A 23,939-nucleotide genomic window follows, 5' to 3' on the forward strand; every position below is an offset into this window, starting at 1 on the left:
GCTCTGAACACCTTGTAGCGGGACTATAGTTGTCTTGTAGTCCCGCTCCATAGTATTATCCCTTCATTGTACAGTATAATTCCTATCTGCATTCTGTGTTTCAGTCTAGCATTTTGTTGTATTCTTTTTAATAAATATTCATTATCTTGCATTTTCGTCACCCCTGCCTTTGACAAGCGTTACACTGCTGTAGATGAAGCAGTGTGTGACTTTAAGGTATGAAATGTACACTACTGTTTTGGTTTAACTAATGTTTTCCCATATTTATGATTATCTTGAAATATATGTTAGAAAGATTAGAATTTCACAGTGAAACAATATAAATAAAACATTGATACACAACCATACCCACTCCACACAGTCACACACATACAACTCTCTCATACCCACTACACATACACCACACACACACACACACACATACTGTATATACATCTCTCTCACACACTCCACATACATACACCACACAGACACACACATACATACATCTCTCTCATACACACCCTACAGAAACAGTTTTGCAGTAAAGGTTATATTTTACAGTATTAGGGACATTACTGTACACTGTGGCCTAACCCAAAAAATAATTATCGTAACTGTAAACATAATTAGCCATGGTCCCATATGTGTAAAAATACACATATACAAAAAAAGCCACACAAGGGGGAAAAACAGGATACAAAACTGAACAGTCTTGTTATGTGTAATCTAAACGGTCTTCAGCAGTTGGCCACATGTTTCATCCACATCACATCTGATGTTGGCCCTTGCCATGCACCTGGGATAGAAAAGCTTGGTATGCCTTATTCACCCCTGGCAGTCTTCAGCTGAAATGTCTCTGCAGCCGGGATCCATTGCATCCAGGAGGGACATTTGGTCATGGGGCCGATGATCATACGTGTTCCTCTGTGATTCCTCTGGGGGGTGTTGTGGGAGTATAGGGTACGGGGCCCTACCCTATCCAGTACCTGTACAAACGGAGCAGGAGCTTGGTTCACATGGCTGGCAGTAAGTCAGACTGGTTCCCTGTGGGAGTTGGACTCTGCCCTTTGTCACCGATTCTGTTCATAACTTTTATGTACAGAATTTCTCAGCGTAGCCAAGTGGTGGAGGGGGTTCAGTTTGGCTCTGTCTTAGAGATAAGATACGGAGCGCGGTCATCTGGGAGAGACTAGGAGTAGAATCACTGCTCCTCCATGTGGAGAGGAACCAGTTGATGTGGTTTGGGCATCTGGTCCAGATGCAACATGGGCATGTCCAGCTAGGAGGAGACCCCCCCCCCCAAGACCCAGGACAAGCTGGAGAGATTATATTCCTCCTGGAAACACCTCTGTATCCCCCCAGAAGAGCTAGAAGAGGTGGCTGAGGGGAGGGAAACCTGGACCTCTTTGATTAGGCTACTGCCCTCACGACCCAAACCCAGATAAGCAGATGAACATGGATGGATGGATGGATGGATGGATGGATGGATACCAAAAACTAGTACCGGGTCCTAAAGCCCTGCAGATACCCCACAATCCACAATTAGGTGCTTCCGTTACATAAATATTTACTTTAAAATGTTTTGTTGCACTCCAATGTAATGAGTAAATATAAAACCTGAAATTGAGTTAGTGGACGATTCCCTGATTCAAGTACTTGATAGTAAACTGGCGCCATCTGGTGGAACAATAATAGTTTTTCACCTCCTTTATTTCTTTACAAAAGCTCCTCCTCCCTGTACACGCCTGCCTGTATGAGGAAGTAAATCTGGGAATGCCACACGAGTCTTTATTAATTCTGCGTTCAGGTGAGTTATAAATATTATGAGAACCTCTTAACTCTGGTATTTACTTCTTTCTGCCTTATTTCTGAAAGGAGTCTAAACTCCCTCAGCTGGATAAAGGACTACAGTGACTGATTCTCTTCTGTGCTACTGTGTTTATTACAGAATATCTAAAAGTGAAAGTGAAGTTTGTACAGAAGGAGACATTACAGAGAAACAGCACAGCAGCTGTTGGAGGAAATGGCTGCTACAAACCCTCTGTCAGAAGAAGAGTTTTCATGTCCTGTGTGCTGTGACATCTTCAGGGATCCTGTTATACTGTCATGTAGCCACAGTGTGTGTAAAACCTGTCTGCAGCAGTTCTGGGAAACCAAGGGATCTCAAGAATGTCCAGTTTGTAGGAGAAGATCTTCAAGAGATGATCCTCCCTGTAATCGTGCACTAAAGAACCTGTGTGAGTCTTTTCTAGAGAGAAGGAGTCAGAGATCTTCAGCAGGGTCTGAGGTTCTCTGCAGTCTGCACAATGAGAAACTCAAACTCTTCTGTCTGGAGGACCAACAGCCTGTGTGTTTGGTGTGTCAGACTGCAAAGGCACATAAAACTCACGACTGCTGTCCAGTAGAGGAAGCTGTGTGTGACTTTAAGGTATGAAATGTACACAAATTTTTTAACTAATGTTTTTCCGGTGTTTACAATTATCTTGAAAAAATATGTTAGACAGTCTAGATTAAATTTGTCAGATGATGAGATTTCAGACAGCTAAATCAGACCATCATTCACCGTGAAACTTAATATAAATAAAAATATTGATATACAATCTGCTACAATATATCATACATCTCAATTTGATAGTAAAAGGATGAAAAGCAATAATAGTAATCATGCCATTGTGTTCAGTCGTTATAATCACTGTAATCTCCAGCACATCTATATAGATACAGTGATGAGTCCTGTAAGACTCACACTGTCCTCTACTAAACCCGTATTTTACAGAACAAACTCAAGACCTCAATGGAGTCTCTACAGCAGCATCTGAAGGTCTTAGAGGAAGATAAACAAGACTGTGAGAAAACAGCAGCACACATTAAGGTGAAAGGTCAGTCTGAGTTCTGAATGGTGCTGTGATCACTGTCCACGTACACCATAATGAAACACACACATTTGGACAGTTTATATTTCCTCATCATCTCCCATTCCAGTATCAGGCCCAGCACACAGAGAGGCAGATAAAGGAGGAGTTTGAGAAGATCCACCAGTTTCTAAGAGATGAAGAAGCAGCAAGAATAGCTGCACTGAAGGAGGAAGAGGAGCAGAAGAGTCACATGATGAGGAGGAAGATTGAGGAGATGAGTGGAGAAATAGCATCTCTTTCAGATCAAATCAGAAACACAGAGAAGGAGATGGAAGCTGAGAACATCCCGTTCTTACTAGTAAGAATCACTCAGTCTGTCTCTCACTTAAACTCACGTACAAAACATGTTAAATACACCAATGTAGAAGAAAAAATAAATAAATCACCCTGACCACCATCTTTCACTAACTCTCTCTCTCTCTCTCTCTCTCTAACTCTCTCTCTCTCTCTGTCACACACACACACACACACACACACACAAATGCACACACACACACAAAAAAAAGTTTTAGTTTGTGTGTGTGTGTCTTTAGACACATTGATTTTATTATCTCATAATGAAAAGGCATGTTTGAGCCTCATATAAAGAAAATGACAAAAATTTGATTTAATTTTCTGTGTTTGTCCCTCTGTTTCCTTCTCAGAACGTGTCGTCCACATTGAAACAGTAAGTGATTATTATTTCTGTTTGATATATTATGTTACACATTGTGTTTGTGAAATTATTCTGATACATTCAGATCTTCAGTATGTGGTCTGTGTTATTTCAGAAACATGATATATGAAGACGGTATTTAGAAATAAAAAATATATATTGATATTGACGATGTGCAAACATTTCAAAGACATATTGATGGATTTAATTAAAGATATTTCACATGTTACTTTTAATGTTAAATACTTTGAATAAGATAAATAATAATCTATTATATATTTTAATAATATAATAGCTTTATATATTTCCAGAGTTCATCACACCCCAAAGGAACATGAGAAGGTGTCAGGAGCTCTGATCAATGTAGCAAAACATCTTTCCAACCTGAAGTTCAGAGTCTGGGAGAGAATGCAGAAGATTCTCCAGTACTGTGAGTTTTGGTGTTCTTTGATTAAATTTAGAGTAATTCTGTTCTCCTCACAATTAGAACTCTATAGAGAGAGAAACATTAACATTGTGTGTTTGGTACATGAACTATTCCAGTATTAAAGGCTGTATTAGTATAAACAGTGAGGGGGACGACCAGTTGACTGCTGGTCTGAGGAGAGACAGTCAGTCCATGAGGAGATCTACACCACCCACTCTCCACCTCTACACACCACCCACTCTCCCCCTCTACACACCACCCACTCCCCCCTCTACACACCACCCAATCCCCCCTCTACACACCACCCACTCTCCACCTCTACACACCACCCACTCTCCCCCTCTACACACCACCCACTCTCCACCTCTACACACCACCCACTCTCCCCCTCTACACACCACCCACTCTCTCCACCTCTACACACCACCCACTCTCCCCTCTACACACCACCCACTCTCCACCTCTACACACCACCCACTCTCCACCTCTACACCACCCACTCTCCACCTCTACACACCACCCACTCTCCCCTCTACACACCACCCACTCTCCACCTCTACACACCATCCACTCTCCACCTCTACACACCACCCACTCTCCACCTCTACACACCACACACTCTCCACCTCTACACACCACCCACTCTCCACCTCTACACACCACCCACTCTCCACCTCTACACACCACCCACTCTCCCCCTCTACACACCACCCACTCTCCACCTCTACACCACCCACTCTCCACCTCTACACACCACCCACTCTCCACCTCTACACACCACCCACTCTCCACCTCTACACCACCCACTCTCCACCTCTACACACCATCCACTCTCCCCTCTACACACCACCCACTCTCCCCCTCTACACACCACCCACTCTCCACCTCTACACACCACCCACTCTCCACCTCTACACACCACCCACTCTCCCCCTCTACACACCACCCACTCTCTACCTCTACACACCACCCACTCTCCACCTCTACACCACCCACTCTCCACCTCTACACACCACCCACTCTCCACCTCTACACACCACCCACTCTCCACCTCTACACCACCCACTCTCCACCTCTACACACCACCCACTCTCCCCTCTACACACCACCCACTCTCCACCTCTACACCACCCACTCTCCCCTCTACACACCACCCACTCTCCCCCTCTACACACCACCCACTCTCCACCTCTACACACCACCCACTCTCCACCTCTACACACCACCCACTCTCCCCTCTACACACCACCCACTCTCCCCCTCTACACACCACCCACTCTCCATCTCTACACACCACCCACTCTCCACCTCTACACACCACCCACTCTCCACCTTTACACACCACCCACTCTCCACCTCTACACCACCCACTCTCTACCTCTACACACCACCCACTCTCCACCTCTACACCACCCACTCTCCCCTCTACACACCACCCACTCTCCACCTCCACACACCACCCACTCTTCCCCTCTACACACCACCCACTCTCCACCTCTACACCACTCACTCTCCCCTCTACACACCACCCACTCTCCACCTCCACACACCACCCACTCTTCCCCTCTACACACCACCCACTCTCCCCTCTACACACCACCCACTCTCCACCTCCACACACCACCCACTCTTCCCCTCTACACACCACCCACTCTCCACCTCTACACCACCCACTCTCCCCTCTACACACCACCCACTCTCCACCTCCACACACCACCCACTCTCCCCTCTACACACCACACACTCTCCCCTCTACACCACCCACTCTCCACCTCTACACACCACCCACTCTCCCCTCTACACACCACCCACTCTCCACCTCTACACACCACCCACTTTCCACCTCTACACACCACCCACTCTCCACCTCTACACACCACCCACTCTCCACCTCTACACACCACCCACACTCCACCTCTACACACCACCCACTCTCCACCTCTACACCACCCACTCTCCACCTCTACACACCACCCACTCTCCCTCTCTACACACCACCCACTCTTCACCTCTACACACCACCCACTCTCCACCTCTACACAACACCCACTCTCCACCTCTACACACCACCCACTCTCCCCCTCTACACACCACCCACTCTCCACCTCTACACACCACCCACTCTCCCCCTCTACACACCACCCACTCTCCCCCTCTACACACCACCCACAATCCCCCTCTACACACCACCCACTCTCCACCTCTACACCACCCACTCTCCCCTCTACACACCACCCATTCTCCCCCTCTACACACCACCCATTCTCCCCCTCTACACACCACCCACAATCCCCCTCTACACACCACCCACTCTCCATCTCTACACCACCCACTCTCCACCTCTACACACCACCCACTCTCTACCTCTACACACCACCCACTCTCCACCTCTACACACCACCCACTCTCCACCTCTACACCACCCACTCTCTCCCTCTACACACCACCCACTCTCCACCTCTACACACCACCCACAGTCCCCCTCTACACACCACCCACTCTCCCCCTCTACACACCACCCACTCTCCACCTCTACACACCACCCACTCTCCACCTCTATATAATAAAGTGGCTCTTGGTCTCTGACGGGTTGGCCTCCCCTGATGTAGAGGGTACAAAACAATTCACTTCCTAACTGTATTCAGAAATTAGGCAATAAATATGAGCTTAGGGCAACAAGTATGTTTAAAAAAATAAGAGCTAATATAATATATAAACTAGTGGTGGGCCGTTAACGGCATTAACGGCGTTCGTTAATTTGATACTCTTATCGGGCGATATAAAAATTATCGCCGTTAATCTATTCTTAAAGTTGGGTTGGGAACTGGGTCAAAATGGGTAAGCAAACTATGATGACTTTCAACTTGACAGTTTAGTTCGGCTGTATTCCTAACCAAATTGCACAGTAGGGGCGAGAACGAGTTTTCAAACCTGTGAATTACAAATCGTACGTGTGTTTACATGGATGCAGACACGAAGTCGCATTTTTAGGAACGTAAAGTTTTACCGGAGCGGAGCTCGGAGCGGTCGTTTTCTGCATGGTCCTAGCGCTAGATTCGTCGTTATTTAAATATTTCTTTTTAACCGTTAAAACTGCAGAGGACCAAAACCGGCTTTCGAAAAAGTCTCCCCCAAATTACGTCCTTGAGGTTAAATGTACTAAATGTTGGCTTACATTTCAAATATTATGTTTAGAGTAGAGTAGAGTAGAGTAGAATTTTTTGTCATTATACATGATACAACGAGATTCTGAGTGGTACCTCTTAGTCACATAACACGATTAAAAGAATAAAAACAGTGTGGGACAACATGTATACATAAAACATTTCAGTAGTCTGTCGGGACAGATACTGATATTGGTTTATATCAGCACCATGGTGTAGGTGAGGCAATTATGGCATGATGGTATGTGTCACGGTGAGGCGGCCCCCTACCGGCCGCCTCCGTCCACAGCGGCTGCTGTTGTTGTTTGGTGACGTCATGTGCGTCCCTCAGGTGGGCGGAGCCCGTGATCCGTCTCACCTGAGGGTCGTTTGTTTGCCTATATATGTCTTGTCTTTGTACCAGTTGACCGCTGGTCATTATATCCTTAATTTGGATCTTTTGCACGGGTTTTGGTTTGCACACTTTCTATTAAACCATCCTTTTTCCCTGAGACTTGGCTTCCTTTTCAGTTGCTCACACCGCCCGTCACAGTATGACTGTTTTGATTATGTGGCATGGTATAACATCTAGTATATTTACATTATGTATAGTATTAAAGTATTATAACTAAACTAAAAATATTAATAGCAGCAATACAAGTTTTTGGTGCAAAGCTGCAAATGAGAGATGCAATGAGTGCAATAGTGCTTATATTAATAGTGTAGTGCAATAGGTCCTAAAGGTTTGGGTTTGCAGGGGGAGTGATGGATGTTAGGTGAATAAACATGTTATCAACCCCTTTTAATGTACAGTATAGGCTTACAAATTCATGTTTAACTGAATAAACCATTTGTCTTTCTGCTCAAATGCTCAAACATTTTATTGAGCATGTTTTTTTTCTTCAAGTATCAAAGTAGAACAGCTTTCTCAAGCAGTCATTGATGCATTTTGGAAACAGGAGATGAGCCCCTGGTCTAATGCACCCTCTGTATTAAGAAACCCTATCTCAAAAACTGACTTTTTAATATAGATTAATATAGATTAATCTAGATGAATCTAGATTAATTTCAAGATTTCAGTGAGATTAATCTAGATTAAAAAAATTTATTTATGCCCACCCCTAATATAAACTAATATAAAAATAGGTGTGTATGAGTCAGGGGGTTAACACTGTGGAATAGTTGCAGCAAGGAATTGAAATTGTGAAATAAATGACAAGAGTAAGGTAGTGAACTCATATAAACCTGAACAGTGATTATATATGCAATGTGTGTTTTTTTGTTTGTTTGTTTGTTTTTATTATTTCTTGACTTTGCTTTGGAATACATAATGTGAGATAATATAAAAGGGTAGACAAAATAAGCTAAAGCTTCAGCCTATACCTTTCGGTTAAATTTATTTTGCTGACATTTTTATTAACAGCATATTGTTGTTGTGTTTTTCTGTTTATATATTTATTCTTTTTGTTCATGTTGTATAACCGAAATAAACTTCTAATTCAATTCAACACACAACATCACCATCACTTCCCTCTTATCAACCTACTGCAGCATTTCACTCAGAGTAAAGGGCCTGCAGTCTGTAGATGTGACCTCATCACATAAACACATGAAGAACATGATGATTCATTCTGTTCTCTCTCCTCAGACCCTGTTACTCTGGACCCCAACACTGCGTATCTACGCCTCCACCTGTCTGATGATCTCACTACCGTAGACCTGAGACCACAGAAATCACTGCTTCCTGATAATCCAGAGAGATTTGATAAGTATGCGTGTGTCCTGGGCTCTGAGGGCTTTAACTCAGGGACACACTGCTGGGATGTTGATGTTGAAGACAGTGATGACTGGGAACTGGGTGTAATTAGAGAGTCTGAATGGAGAAAGGGAGAGGAGGTCTGGGGTTCAGTGTGGAGTCTGGGCTACTATAAAATCGTTGGTAAATACTGGACACGCTGCCCAGGACAGAAATGTCACTACTTCACACCTACAGAGAAAGTGCAGAGGGTCAGAGTTCAGCTGGACTGGGACAGGGGGGAAGTGACATTCACTGATCTTCTAACCAGTTCACACCTGCACACTATAACACACACTTTTACTCACACTGTTTTCCCATTATTCTATAATCACAGTTCCTCTCCTATGAGGATCTTACCAGTAAAGATATCAGTAACAGTGGAACAGCAAAATTAATGTTGCCTTGAATTAATCTGCATACATGTAATAATGAACATTATATAATATATACATATACTGTTAAAAAAATAAAGGGAATACTAAAATAACATCCTAGATCTCAATTAATAAAATATTCAAGTTGAAAATCTTTATTTATTATATAGATGAGAACAAAATAACATAAAATGATCAATGTAAATCAGTTTTATTATACCATGGAGGTCTGTATTTTGGAATACTCAAAATCAAAGTGGAAAATCAAATGACTGATTCAGCGTCAGTGGAAATTCCTCAAGACAAGTTCAAATGAGTCTCAGTAGTGTGTGTGGCCTCCACGTGTCTGTATGACCTCCCTACAACACCTGGACATGCTCCTGATGAGACGGCAGATGTTCTCCTGAGGAATCACCTCCCAGACCTGGATTAAAGCATCAGTCACCTCCTGGACAGACTGTGGTGCAACGTGGCGTTGGTGGATGGTGTCCCAGACGTGCTCGATTGGATTCAGGTCTGGGGAACGGGCAGGCCAGTCCATAACATCAAAGCCTTCATCATGCAGGAACTGCTGACACACTTCAGCCACATGAGACCTAGCATTGTCATGCATCAGAAGGAACCCAGGGCCAACTGCACCAGCATATGGTCTCACAATGAGTCTGAGGATCTCATCCTGGTACCTAATGGCAGTCAGGGTACCTCTGGCTAGCACATGGAGGTCTGTGCAGCCCTCCAAAGAAATGCCCCCCCACACCGTTACTGACCCACTGCCAATCCGGTCATGCTGGAGGATGTTGTAGGCAGCAGAACATTCTCCACAGCATCTCCAGACTCTGTCACGTCTCCAGACTCTATCATGTGTTCGGTGTGAACCTGCTCTCATCTGTGAAGAGCACAGGGCACCAATGGCGAATCTGCCAGTCTTGGTGTTCTCTGGCAAATGCCAATCACCCTGCACGGTGTTGGGCTGTAAGCACAAGCCCCACATGTGGACGTCAGGCCCTCATACAACCCTCATGGAGTCTTCCTGACAGTTTGAGCAGAAACATGGATATTAGTGGCCTGCTGGAGGTAATTTTGCAGGGCTCTGGTGCTGCTCCTCCTGTTCCTCCTTACACAAAGGAGGAGTTAGTGGTCCTGCTGCTGGGTTGTTGCCCTCCTACGGCCCCCTCCATGTCTCCTGGTATCTGCTACATGCTCTGGACACTGTGCTGACAGACACAGCAAACCTTCTTGCCACAGCTCACATTGATGTGCCATCCTGGATGAGCTGCACTACTTGAGCAACTTCTGTGGGTTGTAGACACCACATCATGCTACCTCTATGGTGAGAGAACTGACAAAATGCCAAAGTGACCAAAACATCAGCCAGAAAGGATGAGAACAGAGAAAAGGTCTGTGGTCTCCACCTGCAGAACCTCCTTTATAGGGGGTGTCTTGGTATTTGCCTCTCATTTCTACCTGTATTCAGTTCCATTTGCACAACAGCAGGTAAAATTTATTCACAATCAGTGTTGCTTCCTAAATGAACAAGTTGGTTTCACAGAAGTGTGATCAATTTGGAGTTACATTGTGTTGTTAAAATGTTCTCTTTATTTATTGAGCAGTGTATATTAGAATACTTTCATACCTGTTTTTTATATTAGTATCCTAACATTACTTATCCACAAGATGCCGTTTTATTGTTTTAAACAACAGTTTATCATGACATTTTTAATGCCTGAATTGTCAGAGAGATTAATAGATTGGAGTTCACAGTTTGTGAATATATGTGAGAATGTGGAACTGATACTGGTACTGACCAATATCTCTTACCATTATGTTAATAATGTTCAGCAGACCAAAGCTATGTTCGAAATGACATACTATATACTGTATACTGCATACTGCACTCAGTATATACTGGATACTGCATACTGCATACTGGTCATCATAGTAGTATGTGGCATACTATCTAGGATGGGATAAACCATACTACTGGCTCACATGAAGGTATAAGGAACAGGAGTTTAATGTTAACACAAAACACCCATGTAGACAGCTAAGAATAGCCTGCCACACATTCAGTTCTATGGGTATCCACATGCTAAATACCAGTAGCCCATAAAATAACTGATATTCAGGGGGAGGTGTAACACAGTGGGGGGTGTAACACAATAAAGGGCGTGACACGGGGGGGGGGGGTGTAACACAGTGGGGGGTATCACACAGGGGGAGGTGTAACAGTGGGGGGTGTGGCACAGTGGGGGGTATCACACAGGGGGAGGTGTGGGAATGTGTTCATTTGGTGTCTTTTTATTTATGATTAGCTGATGTCCCAGTGTTCACCATCAGATGGGTTCTCCTCTCTGAGTCATGGTCCTCTTGAGCAGCGGTCACCACCCACCATCCGGGCCGCGGACCGGTAACGGTCGGTGGGTCATTTGGTACCGGGACACACACACACTTTTTTTATCGATGATCAGTGTCTGAGTGATGTTTTATTTTGAAAATTAAAAAATTTGGGATTCTCTTCCCTATTACATCCGTCGGTGTGTCTAGAGAGTTTTATTTTTATGTGCTTTATATTTGTTTTTATGTCAGTCGTATCATTTACGTCGTATTTACCCCCCACACTTTAAAGGCCGGTCTGTGAAAATATTGTCTGACGACTGAGAACAACGTACATTTTGTCATTCGATATATAAAGCAGGCGGTACATGCCGGTTTTCCCTCCAGCCTCTATCAGCTGGCAGAGGTATTCAATGAGGAGTTTTTTTTTTTTTTTTTTTTTTTTTTTTTGGCCCACCTCCACCCCCCCATCTTTGGAGGACAACTTTGTTTTTATGTACAGATTTAAATGGCAATTATAACAATTCTGTATAATATATAGTGTAGTGATAACAATATATAGTGATAACAATATGCAAAGTGATAATTATTGGGGTTAGGTGGACCAAGAAAAGAGGGGGAGAGAAATAATAAATAGGGAAAAGACAGAGGTAGGAGAAGAAAGGAGAAGAAAAAGAAAAGAAGAAAAAAAAAAATAATAATAATTAAAAAAAAAATAAAAAAAATTAATAATAATAAAATAATAATAATAATAATAATATTAATAAAATAAAACACGCAACCAGCTCAAATGACCACTGCAAAGAAGTACAGAAAGTAAACCAAATACATATAGTGCAGATGAGTGCGATGTATGGGTGTGTGTGAGTGTGTGTTTATGTGCAACCTAGAAGTGCAACATAGGATAGATGTATGGAATGTACTTACCAGCAAGGGTGGGTAGCTGCGACAGCATTCCCCCAGAGGCCAGAGGCGGGTGGAGAGAGACCCGGGAATCCCACCCGTCCACGGCCCCCCACAGAGCGGTGGAGTACCAGAGCCGCACTTCCCAGAGACCCTCACCCGCCCGCCCCCGCAGGCGGGAGAGAGAGACCCCGGACAGCGCCCCACCAGTCAAGGAGCGCAGGTCCAGGGGAACCAGAGGGAACAGAGCGCCTCCCCCCCAGGATGCCCCCCCCCCCAGGGGCCAGCGGCAAAACCACGGCGCCACGCGCCCGGAAAGCCACCCACCACCCGGCAGGGCCCACCTCCCGCCGAGGAGCACCCGGCCGCCCCATACCACCACCGCCCAGGGGAGCGGGCCAACCGCCCCTACGCCGGGGGGCCAAGCCGGACTCTGGAGCTCCAAGGTGCCCCCCCTCTGGAGTGGTGCAGTAGTCTCAGGGGAGCGTCCGGGAGTGAACCGGGCACGACCAGCCCCGACCCAGAACCAGCTGTCCTCACCCACCTAACCAAACCCACCCTACATTCGCCCCTATACACCCCCACCATGTACACACCCACCCCCACACACACACACACATACACTCAAATTCACCCTCACACCTCCAAACCTGGCCATATGTCCCCTCCCTCCAACACGCACTCATTCATGCACCCATCCAGAAACAAGAAGAAAACAAGGACAAAGACACACACTTATCCAGACTAGCACACCCTCTGCGGCAGGGGCAAATGGCTGGACCAGCAAGGACCAGTAGTGGTCCTAGGAAGCCGCCAGCCCAGTCCCGCGCCAGCAACACCCCCCCCCCCCCCCCCCCCCGCCCCGGCAGGGAGCAGGAAGCGGGTGAAGGAAGGCCTTCCCACCCCTCCACCCCCAGTGTTGTGTGTAGGTGTTGGTGTATATGCATGTGTCGTAGTGTGTGATACTATGGTGCAGTTAAAATTGAGGGGACAGGTGCTAGGACAAACGTGAGTGCATGTCCACACCGTCCCCTCAAAGGCCCTCAATGTCTAAAGTGCAGTAAAAACTGAGGGACAGACAGTGGTGAGGAGACGGGTGAACCATGGCAGCAGGCCCACCTCGTCAACCTCTGGGTACCTGCCTGTCCCCAGAATCCTAAATGAGCAAGGATGTGTGTGTGTGTGTGTGTGTGTGTGTGTGTGTGTGTGTGTGTGTGTGGGGGGGGGGGGGGGGGGGGGGGGGGTGGGTGGGTGGGAATGCTTAGGTCCAGAGGAAAGGGTCCTCTGGAAGAGGAGAGCCAGCTTGCTAGCTGGCTCATTGAGCACCGAACTTCACTGCCCCCCCAGCTCAAGGCAGGGAGTGGTCGACCCGGGGAGACCAGGGCGGCAACCCCCCCCACCACCACATCCAAGCCCGGATCCACACCACCCCCACCACAGAGAGCAGCCGGTCCGCACATCCACATACACCTAGACACACATTTCTTTCATACACGTATGCACTCACACACATTTAACCCATAAATATATACATATATACACATATACATACATACATCCATCCATATATATAAATATATACATACACATACATACATATATACATATATATCTACACATACATATACACCCACACACGCTAGTCCCATATACACCACACCCCTGTGTATGCACCCACAACCATACCAATCGCACAGTGAACAAACGATGACAGACATCAACAGTATTGAGGACATGCTGGTCGGAGTCCGGAACCCTACCTCCCGGCCCACCCCAGACATCCCCATCATCCACCACCCCACTCCCACCACCCAGGCACCTCGGAGCCCCAAGGCCCAGACCCGACCCCCCGACCCAGGCCGACCGACCCACCCCCCCCAGCGGCGCAACCGCAGCGGCGCAGGTCCCCCCGCACGGGCAGGGCCCCAGCTCGGGGTCGGGGGGCCCCAGGCACCAGGCCCCGGGTCCCGCCACCCGGCCCCACAGGGGAGGCCAGCCACCCCGCCGAGGGCCAGCACCTGCCCCCCCCCACGCCCCGGCCCCACACCCCAGAGCCCAGAGGGAGCGCCACCCAAGCCCCCCCAACCACCGCCCGCCAGGGCAAGCACATGCCATCCCAGGTCGGCAGCCCCGGCCCCCCCGCCCCGAAAGTGGCCGGCACGAGCAGTCTCCCCGGGGCCGACCCCCAGCCACCAACCGGCCCTCCGGGAGCTGAAGCCCCCGCCAATCACCCCGACTAGCTAATGGAACTGATCAGTGGGGACCAAAGAGAATTAAATTCCTCCAACTGGTCTTTAGAGGAAGCAGACATTCTCTCCAGACAGATGTGATCAAGTAATACATTTTTGTAATGAGTAATATGCAGGTCCTTTTTCGTTTTCCAATTGATAAGAATGGTTTTCTTGGCGATGCATAGGGCAGTGAGAACTATGTGTGATATGTCTGCCTCTGTATCTAATTCACTGACGTCTCCTAAGATGCACAGTCTGGGGGAAGTTGGGATGCAGCTTTTAAGCCCCGTGGACAATTCTACACATACCTTCTTCCAGAATTCCTTAACAGGCCTACAATCCCATATAGCATGCATATAGTTATCAATTATATTGCCTGTACAGTGGGTGCATATGTTTGATTGTGCTAGGCCCATTTGGAACATCCTTTGTCCTGTATAGTGTGTTCTATGAAGGACTTTGTATTGTATAAGTTGTAAGTTGGGGCTTTTACTTATTTTGAAGATATTTGTACATATGTCGGTCCAGAAATGTTGATCTGGATTAATAAATAGATCTCGTTCCCATTTGGCTATCGGAAGGGATATTGAGTCATCAAATTTTAACAATAATTTATACAATTTTGATAATAATTTAGGAGTATATAGATTAAAAAATTCAGTTATCCATGCTGATATTTCTAAGTTCAGTTGATTGCGGTTGAATCTCTGTTGAATGATGGATTTTAATTGTTGATATTCCAGAAATCTACTGTTGTTTATTCCATATTCTGATACAAGTTCCTGGAATGTGACAAAGTTTCCATCTTTAATAACATGTTCTAAATTTTTTATTCCCCTGTCATGCCATGATGAAAAATGTAGTACTTTCTTGTTCTGACAGATGTCTGGATTGTTCCAAATGGGTGTTAGTTTGCATGGGATGAGTGGGGACCGAGTTAATTTAAGGAATTCCCACCAGGCTGTCAGTGAAGTATTTATATTAAGGCTTTTAAAGCAGTCCTGACGCTTAATATTAGAGCTAATGTAAGGTAGGTCTGAGAGTTTTATTTTCCCGCAAAATGCTTGTTCTAGGTCCAACCATGGCCTGTCTATTAAGTCGTATTTGACCCATTTTAAAATGTACTGTAATCTATTGGCTAAGAAATATTGATAAAAATTTGGTAATTCTAAGCCACCATTGCGTTTTGGCTTTTGCAAGGTTTTCATACTTATTCTTGATGGCTTGTTTTTCCATAGAAATTTTGAGATGTTTGAATCTAGGGATTTAAACCAAGCAGCAGAGGGTTTATTTGGGATTAATGAGAATAAATAGTTAACTTTGGGTAGAACCATCATTTTAATGGTAGCCACTCTCCCCATGAGTGATATAGGTAAAGCGTTCCAACGTGTGAGATCATCTTCTATTGTTTTTAATAGAGGGATATGATTTAACTGCACCAAGTCTAACAGTTTAGCAGAGACATGTATGCCTAAATATCTAATATTACCTGATTGTAGTGGAGTGGTGGTCGTGTTCTGGAAACTACAGTTTATAGGCAAAACTGTTGATTTGCCCCAGTTGATGGAATATTCTGCAATATTCAATGAGGAGTTGACAAAAATCCCAAAAAGTAGATTTAGACACTCGTTTGTGTTTACAGAAGACGTTTGGTTGAAGTAATGGCTGTGAAAAGAGATGCCACAATGTACTAAAAACGTTCTCATACTTTTCCACTTCGCAGATTTTCAGTTTTTTGAGAAATTACTTTTGTTCAATAAATTCTGAAAATGTATGTCATCTTCTGTGTCCCTTATTTGGAAGGTTTGCTTTACAAATTGAGATTTGGATATTAATTCCATAAGATTCTTTATTTTTTCTTTTAGAGAATCATGAGCACGCTTGGGTGGTTCATAAAGTTTCAAGCAGCACTTTATATAGTAGTGTTTAGGAGAATGACAATCTTTAAATAAATGGTAACATAACAAACATGCATTATTTGGGGCGGAAATGTACTATTGTCTTCAAATGAAACCAGAGTCGTCGTCTTCTTCTTTCGGCAATTCTCATTTAGGGGTCGCCACAGTGGATCAAACTCCTCCATCTGACCCTGTCCTGAGTGTCCTCCACTGACACACCAGCCACTCTCATATCCTCTACCACTGCATCCATAAACCTCCTCTTAGGCCTACTTCTCTTGCCTGGAAGTTCCATCCTCAATATACCTCCTATATACATCCTACCAATATACCTCTCCTCCCTCCTCTGTAAATGAAACTGGAGTCTGCACTCCTTATTTTACTGGAAACTGATAACTATATTGTTGGATTATGTGGGGATCTTTACCTGGAATAAAACCTCTTGTGAGATTTTAGGAAACATATGAATCAGAAAAGAAACCAGAAAGCCAGAAACCAGCTGCAACTCAAACATGGTTACTGTTAAACTCCGTTCTCTGTTGATCTGTGCATTATGCAGAAGTGAATGTGATTTCATGACAATAAAACTTTGTACGATGTAGATTTAGTTCACAATAAGAACAATAAACTGTTTTGTGCTGAGCACAATTCAAACCAAAGTTTTCCTATTCAGCATAAGAATACCGCAAATGTACCTGTGCACTGTGAGCACCATCGATTCATGGTTTAAAGCGTCTGAATCGCTTCTTGAAGTGCTGCAGATGAGCTTGATTTAAATTGATTAAAGTGAATGGGAGCACCTAAGTGAATTCTTCTGCACAACTGTGAGTGCAATAATATTTTAGTCGTGTGGAAATGAACATTAGTGTAAGTGCTTGAGTGCTATAAGTGTGTGTACAATATGCATTTATTTTACACTAAGAACAAAACACCTTTTGAAGCTGGAGATGTTTAATGCATCAGTGCAATGTAGCAGTTGACCTCTGACCTGCAGTCTCAGTAATGTGTGGACATGCATCCCAACTCCTGAACCAGGCCACTGCTGGTGTCTGGGTCGGTATTCTCAGTAGCGCACACACTTCCTGTATATGTGTTTTAAGTGTGTCTAATGCATCATTACCAACACAAGACAGTAAGAGAGTCTTGGCATTATACATGAGTAGAATTTACATGCAGTTGAGAGTAGGTTGTTGCCTAAACGAGGTTACTTAAATGTAACAATGCACTATGAATAGAGAAATGCCTTTTAAGTGGAGATGCAATTACTCTGGCCTGGGTCTCTTTAGCCAGTAGTTCAACTTCAAGAGGTTTTATTGTCATTTCATCACAGTGAAACGAAACAACGTTCCTCCAGGACCATGGTGCATAAAGACACAGTGCAGACAGAACATAAGTGCAACACAAAGTGCAGACACACAGTACAACACAATACAGACAGTACAGTACACTAGACACAGTGCAGTATACTGTACTGTCTGTATTGTGTTGTACTGTCTGTCTGCACTTTGTACTGTGTTGCAGCGCTTTGGGTCCGATAAATGGTGCATTTGTTTAGATAGAAGTTTAGAAGGCGAGAGCTATCTCTGACAGTCTCTGTGTGGGGGTAGGAGGAGGTAACCAAGACGACGACCTTCTGGGAGAAGTTTGTTTGGGCGCCAATGCAGATAAGCAGAATGAAGAATTTAGCGAGGAGCTCGTCCTTGAGTGTTTGAGCACACAAACTCCTCTTAAGTCAGCGGTCTCCCAACTGTGTTACCGTTTGTCGCTAATTCAGTTTTTTTCCACTGTTAAGTGCAAGGGAACACCAGTGCTCATGTTCTACCCCCGCCAGACCCTGTTACAGTGGAGAAATCACTCAGAAAAGCTCCAAGATGAAGTTCTGCAGACGCTACGAGAGCTCGGCCTGCTACGAGACCCAGGCCCTCAGACCGCAGCGTCGCCTGACTGCGGAGCCCGGCGGAAGTCTCATCGCAAGCGGTGCGAGCGAAAGCGGAAGCGCGGTAAGAGAGCCGGGATCCGCGCGAGGCTAAAGGCTAACCCCAGCCGCCCGGCTGTACCGTCGCTGTTCCTCGCACACGTTTGCTCCCTACACACCGAACTGGAGCACATTCGGCTCCAGGGGACGACCCGGCGTGAGTTTAGAGACTGCTGTGTTTTAGTCTTCGTGGAGTCGCGGCTGAGCGACGACATCCCGGACAGCGCCGTTCAGCTCGCGGGGCTCACCGCCTTCAGAGCGGATAGGAGCGCGGCCCCGTCCGGGAAGACCCGCGATGGTGGAGGCGTGTGTGTTTACATCAACACGGAATGGTGCAGCGACGCTGTGGCTGTGGCCAGACACTGCTCTCCGCTGGTGGAGTTCCTGATAGTCAGATGTAGACCTTTTTATTTACCACGAGAACTCTCCTCCGTGCTGATAGCCGCCGTGTACACGTCACCCAGCGCTGGTCCTGATGCTGAGGAGACACTAGGCGAACTGTACGGAGCCATCAGCGAGCTGCAACTCAAACACCCAGACGGACTGTTCATTATCGCCGGAGATTTCAACCATGCAAATCTCAAGTCAGTCCTCCCTCAATTCCATCAGCATGTGGACTTTGCAACGAGAGGAGCGAACACACTGGATCTTGTCTACACAAACATCCCCAGCGCGTACCGGGCGGAGCAGCGCCCCCACCTCGCGTTCTCGGACCGCATGTGTGTGTGGCTCACTCCAGCCTACACACCGCTCGCCAGACGCTCCAGACCAGTTCAGAAGCAGGTGAGAACCTGGCCGGCAGGAGCCGTCTCTGCCCTTCAGGACTGTTTTGAGCGCACTGCGTGGGACATGTTCAGGGAGGCTGCAACTGACGGAGACACAGTTAACCTGGAGGAGTACACAGCATCAGTCACTGGCTACATCAGCAAGTGCATTGATGATGTTACTGTCTCCAGGACCATCACCATACACCCAAACCAGAAGCCGTGGATCACTGCTGAGGTACGTGCGCTGCTGAGGACCCGCGACTCAGCCTTCAGAGCGGGTGACAAGGTGCCCTGAGGACAGCAAGGGGCAAACTGTCACGAGCCATCAGAGAGGAAAAGCGCACACATGCCCAGAGAATCTACAGCCACTTCAAAGACACTGTTGACACACGGCGCATGTGGCAGGGCATCCAGACAATCACCAACTACAGGACAACACCACCGTCCTGTGACTGTGATGCCTCCCTCCGTGATGCCCTCAATGACTTCTATGCATGGTTTGAGACACAAAATGACTTGTTGGCAAGGAAGACCACGCCCAAGCCAGACGAGCAGGTGTTGTGTCTGTCTGCAGTGGATGTGAGGAGAACTCTGCGCAGAGTCAACCCACGAAAAGCTGCAGGACCAGACCAAATCCCCGGCAGGGTGCTCAGGGAATGTGCAGAACAACTGACGGACGTTCTCACGGACATCTTCAACATCTCCCTGAGCAGCTCCACTGTCCCAACGTGCCTCAAGACCACCACCATCGTCCCCGTGCCAAAGAAGTCCACAGTGTCCTGCCTCAATGATAGGGGTGTGACGAGACACTCAGCTCACGAGACGAGACGAGACACGAGACTGGGTTCACGAGATTCGAGACGAGACGAGGTTTTAAGAACACTAAAATTACAAATTATGTGACCGGACAACAGACTTATTAAAATTTTATTTAACTTCAAACATGCATTTTGAAATGTTTTATTATAACTCTTAACATGCATTATGTAAGAGACTGAAAAGTCCATCGTAAAGCAGTTTTTCGTCGTTAATCGTGACCCTATATTTAGATACGCTTTGATCGTAAATACAGTATAGAAAAAACTAACAATGTTCTCGTGCGTACAGCGTGAGAAAGAGCGATCGCGTTACCGAGATGGGCTTATCGTACACAACACTCCACTACACTACACAACACTCCACAGTTCCTCCGCGCACCGCGCAAAATTAAATTAAAAGTCTGTGGTAAGTCCGGTCCGTTGTTATCCAGACCCGTCGTTAAGCGGGGACTCACTGTATTATGTACAAAACAAAAAGTTCAAATAGTGCAAACTGAGCCTGACCAAGTATGTCACTGAATTTGCTGCAACTACACTGCCATGTTCATTTTTAAGAATATTAGCATCCCCACACTGCTCCCGATATCCTTTACTGTCTCAACTTGCCAAAGCGCCGTTCTGTCCCTGCTACCTCTGTTCAAGTGAGATGTGTTGATTTGAGTACTGAGCTGTGGTGCAGCTGTAAATGTCTCTGCATCATGCTCGTATTAGTCGCGGTGTACAGCATTATTTTCATACAATGTTTGCATATGTAGTGTCTTATCAGTCACTCTCTTCCCATTTATCATTTACGCCGGGTTCCCAAAATGCTGCCAAACAAACGATTTGAAAGTGGCGGGGCATCTTCAATAGTAATACCTGTATTTTCCCACATCATTGTGACGTCATCAAATCTCGCGAGATCACTAGACACGGAGATCTCGTCACACCCCTACTCAATGACTACCGTCCCGTCACACTCACCCCCATCATCATGAAGTGCTTCGAGAGGCTAGTCATGAGGAACATCAAGACCCAGCTGCCTCCTTCACTAGACCCCCTGCAGTTTGCATATCGTCCCAACCGCTCCAAGGAGGATGCCATCACCACCACCCTTCATCTCTCCCTCACCCACCTGAAGAAGAAGGACACCTACACCAGAATGCTGTTCATAGATTTCAGTTCAGCATTCAACACCATCGTCCCATGAAAACTCATTGGGAAACTAAGCCTGCTGGGCTTAACCACACCCCTCTGTAACTGGATCCTGGACTTCCTGACTGGGAGGCCCCAGTCAGTCCGGATCGGCAACAGCACATCCAGCACCATCACACTGAACACCGGGGTCCCCCAGGGCAGTGTTCTGAGTCCTCTGCTGTTCACCCTGCTGACTCATGACTGTGTGGCAAAACACAGTTCAAACCACATCATTAAGTTCGCCGATGATACAACAGTGCTGGGTCTCATCAGCAAAGGTGACGAGTCAGCGTACAGAGAGGAGGTGCAGCGGCTGACAGACTGGTGTAAAGACAACAACCTTCACCTGAACGTGGACAAGACCAAGGAAATGGTTGGTGACTTCAGGAGAGCACGTCACACTCACTCTCCGCTCAACATCGACGGGTCCTCTGTGGAGATCGTCAAGAGCACCAAGTTCCTTGGTGTCCGCTTAGGGGAGAACCTCACCTGGACCCTGAACACCAGCAGAACACCAGCCAACACCAGTTCTACAGCCAAGAAAGCCCAGTAGTAGTAGTAGATGTAAAAAAGGCGCAGAGTGTAGTGTTAAAAGTGCGAGGTGAAGGTCTCGTGGAGTGTTATCAGCGAGGTGTTAATGAGTACACAGCTTTTGGAAAGAAGCTGATTTTCAAACTGTTTGTCCGTGTGTGTGTGCTGGTCCACAGATGGCAGCATCTTGAAGAGAGAGTGTCCCAAGTGTGTGTGTGCAGCTGCAGTCTGCTGGAACGGATAGTGTCCATGTTGGAGAGATCAGGCCCACAATTTATTATGGAATCAAAACGTGGAGCCAGTAGTCACTCTTGCACTACTGTAGTATTTAGTTCTGTAACACACGGTGGTCACTGCCTGCAGCCAAGAGTGAGTGAGTGAGTGAGTGAGTGAGTGAGTGAGTGAGTGAGTGGGTGGGTGAGTGAGTGAGTGAGTGGGTGAGTGAGTGGGTGGGTGAGTGAGTGGGTGGGTGAGTGAGTGGGTGGGTGGGTGAGTGGGTGGGTGAGTGAGTGGGTGGGTGAGTGAGTGAGTGAGTGGGTGGGTGAGTGGGTGGGTGGGTGGGTGGGTGAGTGAGTGGGTGAGTGAGTGGGTGAGTGGGTGGGTGGGTGGGTGGGTGAGTGAGTGAGTGAGTGAGTGAGTGAGTGAGTGAGTGAGTGGGTGGGTGAGTGGGTGGGTGAGTGAGTGAGTGAGTGGGTGGGTGAGTGGGTGGGTGAGTGAGTGGGTGAGTGAGTGGGTGAGTGAGTGGGTGAGTGAGTGAGTGGGTGCGTGCGTGCTTCGGTGTAGCCACAATTCGGGGAGCTCGGACACAGACGCTGGTGTTGACGCTCTGAAGGTGCTCGTTTATTGTGAAATAACGAACATACTACACATGGGGCTACAGATGCTCCATTTATACATAAACGTCACAAAAGCAGCGCAGCGTTAATGAGATAATGTATACTGATCTATACATAAAGAAAAGATCAGAGTTTATGCAAACTGAAGAGTCATTAGAATGCAAAACAAACTCATTGAAGCACATGTCATGAGTACCGTGTTTACTGTTATTTATTAATCACCAGTTTAACCAAGTTGTCCCAGGTGATGAATAGCTATAAGAGTTACTTGTTTCTTGTCGTGACCAAAGTTATATTTTAGTATATCTAACCCTGATTCAATTTATTCTTTTGACCTTTGTTTCTTCATACTGTATCAGAGTTCTATTATATGGTTGTGTATTAAAGATTAAATTGCAAATGACCATAATTTTGTAAGTTAAAGATCTGTTGCTGATTACAACTTAAAGTGGTGATGAGGTCTTAAACATTTTTGGAAGGTCTTTAAAAAGTCTTAGAAGGGTATTGAATTTAATTTCAGTATTTCTGCATATTCATTATCCGAACCGCTTAATCCCGCTAGTCGGGGTCACGGGGGGGCTGGAGCCAATCCCAGCAACTCCGGGCGAAGGCAGGGTACACCATGGGCAGGTCGCCAGTCCACCGCACGGCCTATTTCTGCATATACACTTTTGTATCTCACTTATATTAAGTGAACCGACTCGTTACCTTCCGCCATTTTTTCTCTGCTCTGAACGCCTTGTAGCGGGACTATAGTTGTCTTGTAGTCCCGCTCCATAGTATTATCCCTTCATTGTACAGTATAATTCCTATCTGCATTCTGTGTTTCAGTCTAGCATTTTGTTGTCTTCTTTTTAATAAATATTAATTATCTTGCATTTTCGTCACCCACATTCGTCAAAGGTGACAAGCGTTACACTGCTGTCCAGTAGATGAAGCTGTGTGTGACTTTAAGGTATGAAATGTACACTACTGTTTTGGTTTAACTAATGTTTTCCCATATTTATGATTATCTTGAAATATATGTTAGAAAGATTAGAATTTAACAGTGAAACAATATAAATAAAACATTGATACACAACCATACCCACTCCACACAGTCACACACATATTCACCACACAGACACCCACACACCTCTCTCTAATACACACTCCACAGTATCAGTTTTGCAGTAA

At 46.1% G+C, this 23,939-nt stretch overlaps 1 protein-coding gene across 1 annotated transcript; it reads left to right on the forward strand.

Annotated features, from left to right (window-relative positions):
* Window positions 1-1,737: 1,737 nt before the first annotated feature.
* LOC143491300 (E3 ubiquitin-protein ligase TRIM35-like) lies at window positions 1,738-11,420 on the forward strand. Its single transcript, XM_076990159.1, has 6 exons — window positions 1,738-1,789; window positions 1,931-2,410; window positions 2,759-2,854; window positions 2,965-3,213; window positions 3,883-3,982; window positions 8,771-11,420. The coding sequence occupies exons 2-6, from the start codon at window positions 2,006-2,008 to the stop codon at window positions 9,313-9,315; spliced, it is 1,395 nt and encodes a 464-aa protein (XP_076846274.1). The 5' UTR covers window positions 1,738-1,789; window positions 1,931-2,005; the 3' UTR covers window positions 9,316-11,420.
* The last annotated feature ends 12,519 nt before the right edge of the window (window positions 11,421-23,939 follow it).

This window comes from Brachyhypopomus gauderio, unplaced genomic scaffold, assembly GCF_052324685.1.
Source record: "Brachyhypopomus gauderio isolate BG-103 unplaced genomic scaffold, BGAUD_0.2 sc73, whole genome shotgun sequence".
In the NCBI taxonomy this organism is placed as follows: domain Eukaryota; kingdom Metazoa; phylum Chordata; class Actinopteri; order Gymnotiformes; family Hypopomidae; genus Brachyhypopomus; species Brachyhypopomus gauderio.